General features: G+C 43.7%; 1 protein-coding gene across 4 annotated transcripts in view; it reads left to right on the top strand.

Annotated features, from left to right (window-relative positions):
* Positions 1–17,026, top strand: part of RALGAPB (Ral GTPase activating protein non-catalytic subunit beta) — a 70,061-nt gene that overhangs the window by 38,174 nt on the left and 14,861 nt on the right. For all 4 annotated transcript variants that reach the window (XM_054217985.1, XM_054217984.1, XM_054217987.1 and 1 more), the window contains 8 exons: positions 2,349–2,531; positions 4,548–4,699; positions 5,951–6,138; positions 8,292–8,398; positions 10,027–10,179; positions 12,315–12,524; positions 13,499–13,657; positions 16,420–16,585. In XM_054217985.1, the coding sequence (XP_054073960.1) occupies positions 2,349–2,531; positions 4,548–4,699; positions 5,951–6,138; positions 8,292–8,398; positions 10,027–10,179; positions 12,315–12,524; positions 13,499–13,657; positions 16,420–16,585 (1,318 nt within the window). The remainder of the gene's footprint in view (positions 1–2,348; positions 2,532–4,547; positions 4,700–5,950; positions 6,139–8,291; positions 8,399–10,026; positions 10,180–12,314; positions 12,525–13,498; positions 13,658–16,419; positions 16,586–17,026) is intronic.

Genomic DNA, 17,026 nt, shown 5'->3' with positions numbered 1-17,026 from the left:
TTACAGATCGTCATACAGAACCAGGGGTTCCTGCAGCTTGTGTGGTTAAGCCAGGGTGGTTTGTTTGGTTTTTTTTTTTCTTGACTTGCAATGAGATGGGAATGTGAAAATATATTATCTTTTCAAATGCCTACCCAGGTTAATTTTAAATACTGAAATCTTTGTATAATTTTCATGCAATTGAAGTAATTCTTCCTCTGAGGTATCTTGGATATCTTTCCCCTTAGTAACAAAAACAGTAGAAAGAGATCAGCTCTTACTACAGAACTGCAGACCAGAGAACCCGTTCTTCTTGTGCCTTCGGACGTGACAATTCCCAAAGGCCTTCACAGGACAGGGACTGCCCTCTCTTGTGTCTGTTCAGCATCAGGTTAATAGTGGGACTTGGTAAATTCAAAAATCCTGTTTCATGCAAGAGTGCTGGTTCACCAACCTGCTTTCATAAGCTCCTCTTGAACAACCCCAACTCTCTCAGCCTGTCTTCGTAGGAGAGGTCCTGCAGCCCCCTGATCATCTTCGTGGCCTCCTCTGGACCCACTGACTGACCTGTAGTTCCCCGGGTCTTCTTTTTTTATTCCCTTTTTGAAAATGGGGGTTATGTTTCCCCTTTTCCAGTCAGCAGGAACTTCACCAGACTCCCACAACTTCTCAAATATGATGGCTAGTAGCTTAGCAACTTCGTCCACCAGTTCCCTCAGGACCTGTGGATGAGTCTCATCAGGTCCCATGGACTTTTGTGCCTTCAGGTTCCTCAGATGGTCTCGAACCTGGTCTTCTCCTACAGTGGGCAGTTCCTCATTCTCCCAGTCCCTGCCTTTGACTTCTGCGACTCGGGCAGTCTGGCTCGAGCCCTCGCCAGTGAATACTGAGGCAAAAAAGTCATTGAGTACCTCAGCCTTCTCCATATTCCGGGTGACCAGGTTTCCTGTTTCATTCGAGAGAGGGCCCACCTTTTCCCTAGTCTTCCTTTTATCATCAGCAAACCTACAGAAGCTTTTCTCGTTGCCCTTGACATCCCTGGCCAGATTTAACTCTATCTGGGCCTTAGCATTCCTAACCTGACCCCTGCCTGCTTGGACAGTTTCTCCGTATTCCTCCCAGGCTACCTGTCCTTGCTTCCACCCTCTCTAGGCTTCCTTTTTGAGTACAAGTTTCACTAGGAGCAACTTGTTCACCCATGCAGGCCTCCTGGCCCTTTTGCTTGACTTCCCCTTGATTGGGATATATCACTCCCGAGCTTGGAAGGAACCTCCAGGAACTTCCTGGATTGCTTATGCCCTGCTGTATTGTCCCTCCAACAGATATCGGGGTGGTTGAAGTCCCCCATGAGGACCAGGGCTTGTGAACGTCAGGCTGCTCCTGTCTATCTACGGAGGGCCTCATCCACTTGGTCTTCCTGGTTGGGTGGCCCGTAGCAGACCCTCACTGTAACATCACCCGTCCCTGCCCTCCCTTTAATCCTGAACCATAAGCTCTTGGTCGGCTCCTTATCCATCCCCGAGCAGAGCTCCATGCACTCCAGCTGGTCACTGACATAGGGGGTGACACCCCCTCCTCCTCTCCCCTGCCTGTCCTTCCTGAAGAGCCTGTGTCCTTCCATTCCAGCACTCCATTCCAACACTAAATCCAGCTTTAACTGACTGTACCCGTGCCATGTCACAGGTTGGGAAGAAAAGAGAAATTCAGTTCTTTAGTTACTTTTATAATGTAGATCCTTGTGCTTCAACGTACAAGGCTCTTCAGTAACCCTCCTGTCTGGAGCCTTGCTCCCTGACGCCCTGAGTTGGGAGAGAAGCTGGGGATTTTGGGAGTGAGTTTTGGAGGGAGGGGTTACGGGGCTTTTTGCCAGTCTGCTAGTCTGAGGATGTGTATCCGTGTGTCCCTTTTTCACGGGTGAAAGTTACTGTGCTGATAAAATATGCCTGGTGGAAAGTTATGTGAGCAGAACGAAGCTCTGGAAGGGAGACTTGTCAGTGAGTGGGTTCTCAGAGATGCAGAATGGGTTGCTATGGCTGAAGGAGAGAAGAATTTGTTGAAAATAAGTTTCAAATAGTAATTTATTCAGCTTGCAATTAGTTTCTTATCAAACCATATTGGTACCACTCTTGTTCTTGGAAACCAAGCTGTGCAATGTGGTGGCACCTCAATGCAGCATTTCTTTCCTCTAAGTTTCAATATCCATCACTCTTAAATATTTTTACCCACAGCTTTTAAGCTGTAATCATAGAAGAGCTCAACTATTTATTCCTGTTTTTTAAAACTGCACTTAAAAATGCTTTTAAAAGTTATTTCTTCTCCAAAAGATTTTTGTGGAGGAATTCTCATCCTCTCCTGCTTGCTTTACGCAGGTGAAAGTGACGGTCGATTCTTCTGATCGGAAGAGAGCTATCAGTTCGGTGTGCAGCTACATCGTGTACCAGTGCAGCCGCCCAGCCCCGCTCCACTCCCGCGACCTGCACTCCATGATAGTGGCAGCTTTCCAGTGCCTCTGCGTCTGGCTCACGGAGCACCCTGACATGCTGGATGAGAAGGTAGGAGCCTCGGGCGTACGTATTTTGAGCACTCCAAATTGTGATGCCTTTCATGCCCAACCTCTCTGTTCCTGATACTTTAAAATAACGTCGTTTTCTTAGTTTTCAAAAGTATACTGGGATTTTCAAAGCTAGTTTCCATGTGAAGTAGTTTTGAATTTTGATTCCCGCTCTTTATTCACCAAGAATGTTTTTGGCTTTAAAATTGCCTTTCATATTTCTAAGAATGTTTTGATCTTTCTTGTTGCTTTGTGAAACTGGAACAAGAGAGGAGAAAAGAAAACCTGGAAAAATAGAAGGTGAAAAGAGAAATATGGGAATTAATGGTGCATATATAGCATAGGCACCTGCTGCAGATAAACTTCGCTAAAAGCCATGTCTCTTCTAATATCTCATAATAATACCTGACTAAAGCATCTTCTAGGCTTAACAGAATTCCCTTGATGCTGGCATTTTGATAATCGTAGTTTCTTTCACCAAGAAACCAGTTTACTGGAAACTGAGCAAGGCATAGCTCAATCCAAGGTGTAATGTGCTTGGGAAGCTTGAGAAGAGCAGGAAATGAAAGATGCATGTTTCCAACAGCCCTCTGGCCTCCTGGGTTTTTAAAAAAAGAAAAAAAAAAAGTTAAAAAAAAAAAAATAGAGTGCACATTTTCATTGTTGATCTCCTTGCAGAGACAGCTCGGTGATGTTTGTATATTTTTATATATAATCTGTATTAATATGTGTTCTATAATATTCTATTGTAGTTCTAGATAGAACGTATATTCTATGCATCTTTATGTTTGTTTATATATTCTGTAGCATATAGAAGAAAATGTATATTTTTAAAAATGAAAATTGAAAGCCCAACAGGACTTTATTTAAAGATATCTTCTGCATGCACTCTGGGGTCCCGGCATGGCAGTAGGTGACTAAGACAGGATGGTTTCCCTGGATGTGGCACAGCATGGGTTTGTTTGGTTGCATAATGCTTTATTTCCTTTCATTAGGTTTTTTTTTATTGTAATTATTACTGTGTATTGAGATAGCATTGCATACTGCGTGTAGTATATACCGGACACTTAGTAGCACATTCCTGAGTCATGGTAGTCAGATAGTCACAATCTTCCATTGCAAGTATTAGAATTGCAATTTTCCAGGTGCCTCGTCTTACATTTACTTTGAATTTCATCTGCTATTTTGCTAGCCAACACTGTAAACGCCTTCTGTAATTCTTCGTGGCCAGTCCTTGCATCCCAGCGCTGGTTAATTGCGCTCTGTCAGAAAACTTGACTCTTCTTCATCACCTCTTTTTCTACATCAGTTGTGAATATAAGGAAGGACACAGGGCAAGACATAGAACCCTGCCTGGTCTCTGGTGGTAAAAACTTACTTGCGTTCAGATTTTAGCCAGTTATTTATCCGTGAGAGTGCTTTCCTTGCTATTCTATAGCTCAAGCCATGAGATTTGAACTTCTGTTGTAGCAATCCAAATATTTTCAGCAAATGATTTTGTAACAAGCAATACTTGTGAGTCATACCTGCGGTTCTCTGAGCATTGGCCTCTTCCGTAATAGATTCACAATTGCAGTAGTTGGCAATTGAAAGATTTGGAAAAGGATTTCTTGCAATTTTCCAGATGAATTAATTCTTAATGTGCTTAGAACTTAATTAAAAGTTCTGCAGAGAATCTCAGAAATGCATTTATTATCTCTTTAAATATGTTCACATTTTTCAATTGAACTCTTAGTAGTCCTCTTGGCAATTTTGTCCATACGTAATGGAATACATTGTGTGTATATATTCATTCAGAGCACTTTCTACCATCAGAATACAAACATAAGTAAACATCTATAGATGGAGAAAATATCATTCCTATAGCAAAGGTGATCTTATTTCAACACTGTTAGAATAATCTTCATGTTACCAGCAGTACCTTATTTTAATTGATGGTATATCACTGTTTCATTGAGGTCTTGGAGATGTGTATCAGAGTGCTTCGGCTTTTAAGGTGGCTCCTCTTGTGTTTTAGGATTGTTTAAAAGAGGTACTGGAGATTGTGGAGCTCGGCATTTCGGGAAGTAAATCCAAAAACAGTGAACAAGAAGTCAAGTACAAAGGAGATAAGGAGCCTAACCCTGCATCCATGAGAGTGAAGGACGCTGCTGAAGCTACACTAACGTGGTACGTAATTTGTCAGAGCATGTTTACTGTCTAGCATTGCCTTGTCTGAGAGTGTTTTAATTAGGAGCTCCCAGCTGGTGAGATCTCTGTGATGTAGCAAGAGCATTTGAAAAGTCATCCAGAAGCTCCCTCTGTTTTGCCCTGTGGGCAGGGTTGTCCTGTGCTCTGCCTTAGCTGTCTCCCCCCTCCCATTACAGGTGTTCAAAAGGAAAAAAGATCCTCATGATTGCTGTCCTTCCCTCCTGCCTGTCCTCTTCCTTGGAGAGCAAAACCCAAGCCCTCTGGTAGCCCCTGGTGTTCTGTTCTCAGCCAGGCCTTTTCTGCAGACAGCAGTTCCCTCTATCTCCCACTTGACCTACTGATCCTGTCTTTCCGTTCCACCTCCTTCTTATCCTCAGCCTTACAAGCTATGCCAGCCCCACACTGATTGGGAAACTGATAGACTCTGTCTGATGTGTAACGCAGCAGGAGATGGCACATGCAGGAGACGTAAGCTGGTGCAGGATGGGATGTCATTCTGCCCACAGCATTGGCCTTGCTTAATATGTTTGAGAGGTTCTGCTGGAAATGCAGTAACAGATAACGTGTGAGTTGGGGAGGAGAAGCAGAGAGGAAAGTTGAGACTTGCTCCAGGGAAGCTGAAAAGCAGTGTGTTACTGGATGAACAGTGTGACGGTAGACAGGACAGATTGAGGATGGGTGGGATAAAAATGTTTTGCTGCTTTCTTTTTTGCTCCCAGGGAAGGCTACCATCTATGATAGTCACGCTTGCGTGATCCTGGGCCTTTCTTAAAGGGTTTTACCTTAATGTAATCTGGACTTGAAGAAAGCAAAGACAATCATAATTAGTGTGTCCACCACGTCTGCCTTGCTTGTTGATATAAGAGTGGCCTAAAGTATGGATGATTATCTCCGGTCATCCATAATCTTCTTGTAAGAATGAACATTAAAAAAGCAGTGGAAAGGTGTAGATTTTTGTGCTTTAAAGCATATCTTAGTATCTTTATAACTGAGGTTATAAAGAAACTCATTCTGTAGGCAGAGTACCCTTCTTTGTAGGTTTTCACGTATGCTTCTCTGAAGTTACTGGTTCTGTTTTAAAACGAGCTGATGGGAGAGTGCAGGCTTGCCCTGGCAGGGTAACTGCTGTGCCAAGATACAAATGAAGAATATGAGTGAAGGTCTGTGCTTAGGTGAAACAGTTCGTCGTCTTAATCTGTCATAACTCCTAACTTTTTTTCTCGCTTGCAGTATCATGCAGTTACTTGGAGCGTTTCCTTCTCCCAGTGGCCCTGCTTCTCCTTGCAGCTTGGTGAATGAAACCACATTAATTAAATATTCTCGTCTACCTACCATAAACAAGCATAGCTTCCGTTACTTCGTTTTGGATAATAGTGTCATCCTGGCGATGTTGGAGCAGCCTCTAGGGAATGAACAGAGTAAGTTCATACTTCCCACTTCCTTCTTCCCCTGGTTGTAACTCTGTGTATGGAGCTGCAAAACAACGGTGCTTCATCAAGTGTCTCTCTCACATTTCAGGGGCTTACCTGTTCTGTGGGGGTGTGGTTGAGCAGGGAGTTCTGGGGTGAAGTGGTGGGAATAACTGTAATACCACCGATAGCCTAACACATACAAGCCCGTCCAAATTGTTCATGCAGTTGTCTGTGTCTTTCACCCAGTTAGATCAGATACTTGCGGCTGACTGCCGTCTAAATTATTGGCGATGGACAAAAGCAATAGCGTTACACTTTGAAAACATCCTTGTTCATAAAAAATTAAAATATCTGGATAGGGATAAGTGCTCAGCAGATGCTTGATGTGACGTGTTTATGCTTGCACATAGCACAAGCTTTTGCTTGCTTTAGGTCTTGTGTTACCAAATGTTTCTGTGGGTGCTTTCAGCTCAAATGTATTTGGCTGCTTAGGAACTCTTACAACTTTCCCGTGTACCATCCTGTCCTATCAATGTAAAGGAGATCTGTCGCAGGGTACTGGCTTTCACAGCTGAATCTAACTCGTTTCAGCCTCATATGCTTTGAGCAACAAGAATCTATATTAAAAAAATCTGGTATTAAATTACACGATGCTTTGAACTGAATAACTGATCCCCATGTAAGTCTGCACGAATCATAGTGTTACTAACAGGATAGATGAAAATTCTCTTAAGTGCTACCTCAGTTTAAGACTCATGTGTGGTAGATCTGCTGCTCTGCCACAGGTGTGTTTTCCTCTTCTGTGGGCAGGATGGAGTCTAGATACTAGACTTGAAAACAGAGGTTGCACAGAGCTTCATGAACTGGCTAAGAGGAGTTTCTCTTTTGAGTTGTGGTCCAGAGTGCTCCAACCTCGTTGAGAATCACTAAATAGATGTTGCAGAAAGTGCTGATGCTGGGAGCCATTGCTGCACATCCACCCCCAGTCTGTGTTTGAGCAAGCGTGTTCCTGACTAGAATGGCTTATTAGCACGCGAGAATGGCTGAGCAGTTCTCATCCTTACTCTGCCTCTGCTAAATGTATTACCGAGGAATCCTGTAAAGCTATTAGAATCTCAAATTAGATTGTCTTTTCTTGCTGTGCATAACTTGCTTGCAAATCCCCCTTGAGTTACAAGATGAATTGCAGTAATGCACAAGTACGGCAGATCACTTCTGAGGCAGATCGCTGCCTCCCCACCGGTTGTGGGGAGCTGGTTTGGTTTGTCTATATGTGTGCTTGTGGAGCTGTGCTGCACCCTCTACTTCCCAGGAAATGCTGGGGGCGGAATAGATATCTGCTGGTTACCTGATGGTATCAATTTGTGCTTTACGTGCAAGAAAGATAAATATAAATAATTTTTAAAAGAAAACCTGTAGAGGTGTGATGATCCCTCTTCTAAGGTGGTTAATGTCAGTGGCCTTTTAAGTCTCAAAGGAAGACTGAAATCCCTGCAATGTTAAAACCATCATCGTGCAAGTTGAAAGGCGCCTCAGGAACCTGCAGTCTAACCTCCTGCTCTAAACAAGTTCAAGACTGAATTCAGACCAGGACAATGCAACCTGACATTGTCCAAGTAGGTCTTGAAAACTGATGAGGACAACTTCTCTGTGTCCCTGTGCCTTGTGATGGGTGAAAAATTTTCCGCGATGTGAAGTCAGCATCTTCCCCCATCTTAGTTTGACCATTGTCTCTTGTTCTTCCACTGTTCTTATTGTTGCTATTTGTGTGGGACCTTTACAGAAGGTCGTGGAATATCATGGAAACTGTGTCTCCATATGGTCATTTGTCTTACCTTAAGCAGGCAGTGGCTGGACAATCTTTTTTCATTTCCTGGAGACAACTTGGAGAGAAACGGTGGTCTGCATGAATTTGGATGACAGCTACTGTTAATGATGAAACTGAGCTGGCAGCTACAAAGTAGACTAGTACTTGCCGGCTGCAGAGAGCAGGATTGCTTGCTTCTCACCGGGAATTGTCTTCAGGGTCAGGGAGGAGTTAACCTTGAAAACAAAACCTCTGTCATCATGCCTGTGTTTCTCTTTGCTTAAATTATTGCACAGTGAACTGTTTTTAATTTATGATGATGTATTATTCTCTTAACCCGTGTGCTTTGCAGATGACTCTTTCCCCTCTGTCACGGTTTTGATCCGTGGGACATCTGGAAGATTTGCATGGGCCCAGCAACTCTGTCTTTTACCAAGAGGAGCTAAAGCAAATCAAAAGGTCTCTATCAAAGCCCATAAAGAAATCTTTAACTTAGAGATGTTCAGCAGAAATTCCACTAATGTGAGACAGCCCCACAGAGCTGGTGATTATACATTAAGGCTGAGCCACGGGGCCTTTAGCTGTAGGTAATGTGACACATCTCTGGTGACTCTTTACGACTTGTGATTAATATTAAATACAGGCTGTGAAAGTGCTGTTGCCTTCTAGACTTGTTTAGGGGGAGGGGATATTCTTTTTTTTTTTTTTTTTTTTGTATTCTGAAAGCGTCTTCTGAGCTGATGGGCAATGGACAGTGTATTTAGTGTGTAGGCATGAGTGTCAGGATGTCAGGCAAAGCCCTTGCAGCAGAGGTAGCGAAGTCTGAAGGTGTAGAAAGAGATGCTGCAGAGAGAGCAGCTATTCAAGCTACAAAACCCAATGTTGCAAAGATAGCAGTAAACCTGCTGTGGAAAAAAACCCAAACTATCTAGTTGAACTCTGTAATGGCTCTGGAAGAGGCATAGTGGAGGAGAAATGTCCCAATCTCATTTTACGATAAAATCTCTTACTGTGGTTGTCTAGTGGCACACGTCCTGCTGTTAACAGGATTTCTGTCTGTGAACTTCTCCAAATCTACCAACTCTTCACATGCCCCTCAGTAAAGGAAATAATAATGTAGCTGAAATGGGGGCCTGTCAGTCTCAGCCGTCATGTTCACGTGTAGATGAACCTGGTCTCTGCGAAGCAGCCTTTGGGAGGACCCTCGGTGCAATGCCGTGGGAGCTGCGCTGTCACCGAAGCCGAGCCGGTTTGCTGGATAGTGTCAGTCCAAGCGTGCTACCTCCCACACCAAAGGAGAAGTCACGTCCTGGCTGCTGACCTCCTTCCCAGTTTTAAGGGCGCTTTTCCAACTTAAAGGCATTCTATAACTTTAATGTTAACAGTTTTTTCCCTTTTGAAGCATAGTAGGTAGTAAATAAATTTATAAAGCAGCACTCGAGATGTGATTAAAGGTCTTGCTTGCTGGGACCTTATGCGCCTGTGAACTTGCATCGAGGTGTTTTGTTTCGTCGGTAACTTCCAAGTTTTGAATTACATACAGGTTAGAACATATAGTAGTAATAATGTCAAAATTGCACTGTGATGCACTACGCAAGCCCTTTTGATAGGCGGGCAGTGCCGCCCACTCCTGCCCCACAGCATTGCTGCTCTTCTCGTCAGGGCTCCTCAGCTTGACTTGGGATCGTCATAGTCAGCAGGGTTAAAATGGAGGCTTCTCAACCAGTTTAGCTTTTGCTTAATACAGTGAGAATGGGCTGAAAATAAGATGTTGCCATGGAAGCTTGCCATTTTTATTGTGATTTGCAACTGCTTAGAGGTTAGATGGTAAGCAGGCTTCGTAGGCTCCAGGAGCGCAGCCACCAAAATGGGCAGAACTGTGTCTCTCTCAAAATGTACAGCTGCATTTTTAATACAATTCTATTAGTTTAAAGTATGTACTGAGTGTTTTTTAATAATACCTCTCACTAATGGATGAGTGTACATCTGGTGGTGAGGGAGGAGGGAACGTTTTCCAACTATTGTAATGAAGTATTGTCTAGTGGTAGGATGCTATGAATGTAAAACCTGTCCCCCTTTTTTGTCAGACTTTTGTGCCAGAACCTCGACCAGCTCCTAAAAATGACGTTGGATTGAAGTACAGTGTGAAGCACCGCCCTTTTCCTGAAGAAGTGGACAAGATCCCATTTGTGAAAGCTGACTTGAGCATTCCTGATTTGCATGAAATTGTCAATGAGGAAGTAAGTAGCTCTTAGTCTCTGACATAATTTTTTTTTTCTTGGGTTTTTTGTTCGTGAATCAGACACTGATGTCTTACTGTAAATAGTTACACTCTTTAGCTTGACTGATTTCATATTAATGGAATAATAACCTCTGCAAACTAATGAAATATGTGTGTTTTCTCAGGAAGGAGGCAGTGCCTTGGATGTGTTTTTTGGGAGGCACTGCACAACATGTTTTATTACAGCTCCTAGTACCCTGGTATTGCCAGAAAGCAATGACTTGAATTTTGTTGCTTTTGAGCAAATGCAAGGGGCTTTTTGAGACCTCCTGGGGGAGGAGGGGGCAACGTGTCTCAAAAATACTTTAAAGTTTCACAGTGCCAAATGTGTTTTAGTTTCTGCTCACTTAAAAGGGAGAAGCTGTAGCTGATACTGGATACATAAATTTGCAGCAGCTCTCCCATGCAAACAGGCTGTTTAGGTGTTCTCTGTGTAACACTGCAAGGTCTTACTGATAGTGCTTTAGTAAACATCCTAGCGGTGGAGTTGCAGCTGCTGCTGTACCTGTGACTTAGAGCTTTCCTAAATCACAGATCACGGATCACGGAATCTTCAGAGTTGGAAGGGACCTCTAGAGATCATCTAGTCCAACTCCCCTGCTAGAGCAGGGTTGCCTAAAGCACATCCCTCAGGGCTGCATCCAGGCGGGTCTTGAAAATCTCCAGAGAAGGGGACTCCACACCCTCCCTGGGCAGCCTGTTCCAGTGCTCTGTCACCCTCACTGTAAAGAAGTTTTTCCGTGTATTTGAACGGAACTTCCTATGTTCTAGCTTGTGCCCATTGCCCCTTGTCCTGTCACTGGGAACCATTGAAAAGAGCCTGGCTCTGTCCTCCTTAAACCCACCCTTTAGGTACTTGTAAACATTAATCAGGTCCCCCCTCAACCTTCTCTTCTCCAGGCTAAAGAGTCCCAGCTCTTTCAGCCTTTCCTCATAAGGGAGGTGCTCCAGTCCCACAATCATCTTGGTTGCCCTTCGCTGGACTCGCTCCAGTAGTTCCCTGTCCCTCTTGAACTGGGGAGCCCAGAACTGGACACAGTATTCCAGTTGTGGCCTCACCAGTGCAGAGTAGAGGGGGAGAATGACCTCCCTCGACCTACTGGCCACAGTCTTCCCTATGCAGCCCAGGATGCCATTGGCCTTCTTGGCGACAAGGGCACACTGCTGGCTCATGGATAATTTGCTGTCTACCAGGACCCCCAGGTCCTTCTCCTCAGAGCTGCTTCCCAGCATGTCCGCCCCTAACCTATACTGGTGTTTGGCATTCTTCCTTCCCAGGTGCAGGACCCTACACTTGCTTTTGTTGAACCTCATTAGGTTCTTCTCTGCCCAGCTCTCCAGCCTGTCCAGGTCACGCTGGATGGCAGCACGGCCCTCTGGAGTGTCGGCCACCCCTCCCAGCTTGGTATCATCAGCAAACTTTCTGAGGATACACTCTGTCCCCTCATCTAGGTCATTAATGAATATATTGAACAAAATCGGTCCAAGTATTGACCCCTGAGGGACACCACTCGTTACAGGCCTCCAACTGGACTCTGTGCCGCTGATCACAACCCTCTGGGTTCTGTCACTCAGCCAGCTCTCGATCCACCTCACTGTCACCTCGTCTAGCCCATACTTCCTCAGCTTCCTAATGAGGATGTTATGGGAGGCAGTGTCAAAAGCCTTGCTAAGGTCAAGGTAGATGACATCTACGGCTCTCCCCTCATCCAGCCAACCCGTTATAACATCATAGAAAGCTATCAGATTGGTCAGGCATGATTTGCCCTTGGTAAATCCATGCTGACCACTTCCAATAACTTCCTGTTCCTCTATGTGTTTGGAGACGACATCCAGAATGAGTCGCTCCATTACCTTCCCAGGGACAGAGGTGAGACTAACCGGCCTGTAGTTCCCTGGGTCCTCCTTCTTGCCTTTTTTGAAGATTGGAGTGACGTTAGCCTTCCTCCAGTCCTCAGGCACCTCTCCTGTTCCCCATGACTTTTCAAAGATGATGGAGAGTGGTCTAGCGATAACATGATAAATGATGGAGCTGTTTTCTTAGTGGATCTTGGTGATCTTGGTGGAATCAGCATTTCACGCAATGTTTTTCAGCTCGAAGAGCGACACGAGAAGCTGAGGAATGGCATGTCCCAGCAGATAATTTTCGAGACTTCCATAGATCAGAAAAGTGAAGAGGAGTGGCGGAAGAAGAGCTTTCCTGATCCCATCACGGAGTGTAAGCCTCCACCACCAGCACAGGAGTTCCAGACAGCACGCCTGTTCCTCTCCCACTTCGGGTTTCTCTCCCTAGAGGCATTGAAGGTGACCTGATACTTCTTAGTGTTGTGCAAATGTACCCGTGTGGCCTGGCTTGGCAAAAGAAGAAAACTAAATTTTGTTCGTGGAAGATCTTCTGTGTAATTCCAACTACTGTTAAGCTGTAGTCTAATCAAATAAGGTGATGGATTCCAGTCTTCCAGGATGGAGAGCAGGGGGTCGTGAAAAGCCATCCCTCAAGTTGGCCGTGCTCTGAATAGATGGCTGTATCTTTATTTTTGCAGTGGGTACATAAGCTCTCACGTTCACGTGCTCATACTTAAAAATCATCCCCTCAGCTTGAACTAGGTTTTGGGGTGATACTTTAAGAGTCTCTGAAATGTGACTGCCTGGGAAGTTCTGCTCCGGGGATGGTTGTGCTGAAATAGTTGAGCCATACATAAAGACTTGGGAGTACATACAGGCTGTAGAGCTTTCTTTTTGAAGTTGAAATAACAACGGTTTATAGGAACGAACCATATTCTTAATTTGAAGTTCTGCCTCTTACCTGTGGATCCTCCCTTTTATTTGTTGCATTTCCTTCCAGAAAACCCTCAACAAAAGTAGACGATGGAGCTTTTGCGAAAATTATGTCTAAAAGTACTTGGTACTTTGCATATTATTGGTATATGAGTTAAATATGAAACTACACATATGTATATAGTTGTGATATTTTGAAAGCATCTACTGCGTTTCTTGTGGTAGCTAGCACTCTTTTTGAGCAAAATGTTATGTTCGTTTCGCTGGCAAAATACCATTTTTATTTAATGAGGAGAGTAGAATGCAACAAATTGTCAAACTGTTATGCTTGCAGTTACAGTAACAGGATTATGTTGCATCAGAAATTTGGGCATGATTTTGCTCTTAGGAGAAAAGGGAAATTGTCTTTTTATATTTTAATGGATTACTACTGAAGCCATAAAGACCTTATCGTTTAGGAAAGGTGGTTTTTTAAGCTGTCGAACTCTGTTTTTGGATAGGAACCTGCTAACAGTCGTCTACCTCCTCACCTGATTGCACTTGACTCTGCTCTTCCTGGGTTTTTTGATGACCTTGGCTACTTGGATTTGCTACCGTCTCGTCCTTTTGATACTGTTTTCATTTTCTACATGAAGGCAGGCCAGAAAACAAGCCAGGAGGTAAGTGAAAGTGTAGAGTGCCAACTAGCCTATACTGTCTTGTTTCTAGTGATTCTCAAGGGAATAAAGCGTCGCTGCTAATGACGAGAGTGGAGTGTCAGGAACAGGGGTTCTGGGCTCTGTTTATTTACGGTGTGAACTATAACAAGTCCCTGCGTGCTCTCTTCATCTGTAGGTTGAACTACATTACCCACATTTAGGATTGTTGTAACATCTTTATGTGTATTATATATATATATAGATTTAATTTTATTATCTGTTCTGTCCTTCTTGTCCTTACGTGTAGAGTTCAAAGATTTGTATCAGAAAAGCATTGCGTACTTCTTGGCTGAGCTTGCAGGGAAGGTTGCAGTTTGTTCCAGCAATGTGCAATGTCCAGGTAGTTTGGTTTGATTCTAATGTTGACACATTAGAGTGAAAACATTAAAGGAGTGAAAAACTTTCTGCAGGTAAAAAGTATTACTGCTTTGTAAGTCATTACGTTATACTATTTACATTCAAATGCGATTAGGTTAATCAGGTTCATTTGTGCAAATCTAAATCGTGACTTCTTTAGCCTGTGACCTAGAAACTCACTAAGGCGGCTTATGGGCTCATTAGAAAAGGTTGTTTCTATAGTATCTTCTTCTCATTCCATTCATAATTCTCATAGCGAAGAGTAGAAGTGTAGCTCTCTAACAGGTTGTTGTGCCACTTCCTCGTGTCACTGTGAACGTACAGTTGCCAGAACACTGTAGCACTTTCTGCTTCTGTGTGGAGTACACTAATCCTTGAAACCAGGATTGTGCTGTTTGTGAGTTTTCAAGTTGAAGTTCAGAGTAGCCAGTATACAGTCTTTCCGTCTCCAAAGTCAGCTGCGAGACAGGGTACACGAGGTCTGTCGTCCACCTGAGATGTGCTCGTGCTGAGCTAGCAGAATGGGCTTTTCCTGTCTGATGGTTATATGCTCTTATGGATTTAGACAGATGAGATTCCGTAGTCCTGCAGAACTTGCCGGCCTTTACCAATTAGCATAGGTTTTGCCATGTAGGTTTAAGAAAATCTTGTATCTGGGAAATTCTGGACTTATTTAGACACAATATAAAGATGCCACTCCTGCTTCAAGGTTGCCAGACATCTTGCTGTGATTCCTAAGCTTTTCAGGTTGTACAAAGTTGCAGAGGCAGTCAAATGAATAACATACTCATCCCTGTGGATGTTTCGTGTCCTGTTTCGTTTTCAATATTAACAATCGAGAGGGAGACCAAAGCCAAGTTGTGACACTTTCAGCTTGGAGCAGGGCTGGCTGCCTGGTCCTGCTCAGCCATCTCTGTGTGTGTGAGTTCATGCCACTTCGGCTCAGGACGACATTCGGTTCCGAGAGGTGACCTGCTGTCCTTTCACAAGGAGGGGTGTCAGCTTTGTGTTGTCTGATGCTGCGCAGCATCTACCCTGCTGGTTATTGCATTAGGCCCAAATATTTTTCTGTGGGGGTAGGCTTTTACAGGTGAGAAGACTCTCATGGCATTTATTTGTACAGGGTAATGAAGCTGCCCACACGCTTTTTGCACTGTTATACTTCACATCATTAAATGTCCTTTGAAAATACCCCCTTGTCCTTGCTTTACTGTAAATTCTCTTTTTGTATGGGCTCAGATATAAAACAATATAGTTGTGTAAAGCCTAAGCTTGCCTGTTTTCTGAAATTGTGTTCTAAACTGCGCTTTTCCCGATTCGTTCTGAAGCATAGCTGTGACTTTGGCGTGCTCAGTAATGAGAATGATAGTAATATTTCAATGCAGTGTGTCTAGTGGCTGCTGAATATTGTGTGAGGCATTAGGATGGGGTGCCAGGACTGTGTGAATATGAGGAGCCTCTTGTCTGGAAGCTTTCCTTCCGGCGCTTGTCCCTGTCCCTGCAGTTTCTGCTCCACTGGTGCCCGTGTCCCAGTGTACTGCCCCCACACAAACCAAAATCAAAGATGCTCCTGCCGCAGAACAAAGTCTCATGTGACCCAGAGAGGATGGAGGCATTGCACAGCGTTGTCTGGTCCACAAATCCCAGTGGTTCTGGTAGACCAAATCACAAATCATCCCTGTCTCCCTGTGTGCTGTTTGGTGGAGGTCTCAACTTTCACTTGGTCACAGTGGGAGAAAAATTGCCTTTGGATGTGGAAACATCCCAGATCTTTATAAAAGGAGGATTAAGGTTTACAGTGAATAGTACAGTGTGACATTTGATTAAAGAGCATGCTCAATCCTGCTGAAAACTGTTTTGCAAAATCTGTTTCATAATTTAATGGTGAGGCCTGCCCTCTAAATCGCTGTATGTCACGTACAGGTGAGTAGTGATAAAACACCTTTCTCCTAAAATTTCACCTGAGTTCAGTAGTGAAAATTGTCCAGAAAATTCTTATGTTACATTTGGTGCTAACGCAGATTCTGTGCTGAGCAGTTCTGGGTCTTATCCCTGGGGAGGGGATAAATCTCGACGTTGCCATTTCTAGCAGTTTGATTAACTATTTTACAGGTTTTGGCAATGATAGCAGAAAGACAGGTTGATGGGCTGGGACATTGCTAAGCAGGATGGGAGGATGCTGGGCAGCAGGGAGTAGTGTCTATATAGAAAGTCTGGAGTTCCAGGCTTGCTGAATAGCTATATTTGGTCAAAACCATGTTAGTGACATAATTTTAGTTAAAAAAAAAAAAAAAAAAAAAGTGGGAAGGAAGAGAGCTGCTTCCTGGAGTCTCCTGTACCTACCACGGTGCTGCTGGTTGTTTCAGATCCTGAAGAACATGGAGTCTTCCAGAATTGTTCAGCCACACTTCCTGGAGTTCTTGTTGTCTCTTGGCTGGTCTGTTGACGTGGGGAAGCACCCTGGGTGGACTGGCCATGTCTCAACAAGCTGGCCGATCAATAGCTGCAGTGATGAAGAGGGATCTGAACAAGGTAAGACACAGTAAATGGTGTAATGTTAAATCAGGCTCCTTTAGAAGACAATTATTTTAAAATTTCTTACTCTTGGATACTTATCTGAGCACTTTCATATTTTCTTGCATAAATGCTGATGTTTACTAGAAAGGAATGTGTAAATAATTAGATTAAGCTTCAAGTCAAAGTGAGCAAAACTAATGTCTGTATGTTGTTGGGAGGAAGTAGCCTCGGCAAGAATTACCTCTGTGCTGTATTTTTAGCAGACTTGACAAGTCTTTAATATATTATCCAAAACCAGTATTCAGGTGAAATCAGGTACAGATTGTGCTGCGTATTGGCAAATAGGCTTGAAATACCGTGCGATTTTTAGTGTTCTGCGAGTAGATTAAAATGGGATGTTCACTAGTAAGTTAGCCTTGTAATCATGCTTGGTAGGAAGTAATGAAAACAAGCTGC

The sequence above is a fragment of the Rissa tridactyla genome, chromosome 12 (assembly GCF_028500815.1).
Source record: "Rissa tridactyla isolate bRisTri1 chromosome 12, bRisTri1.patW.cur.20221130, whole genome shotgun sequence".
Taxonomy (NCBI): domain Eukaryota; kingdom Metazoa; phylum Chordata; class Aves; order Charadriiformes; family Laridae; genus Rissa; species Rissa tridactyla.
This window is presented reverse-complemented; position numbering and strand designations above follow the sequence as displayed.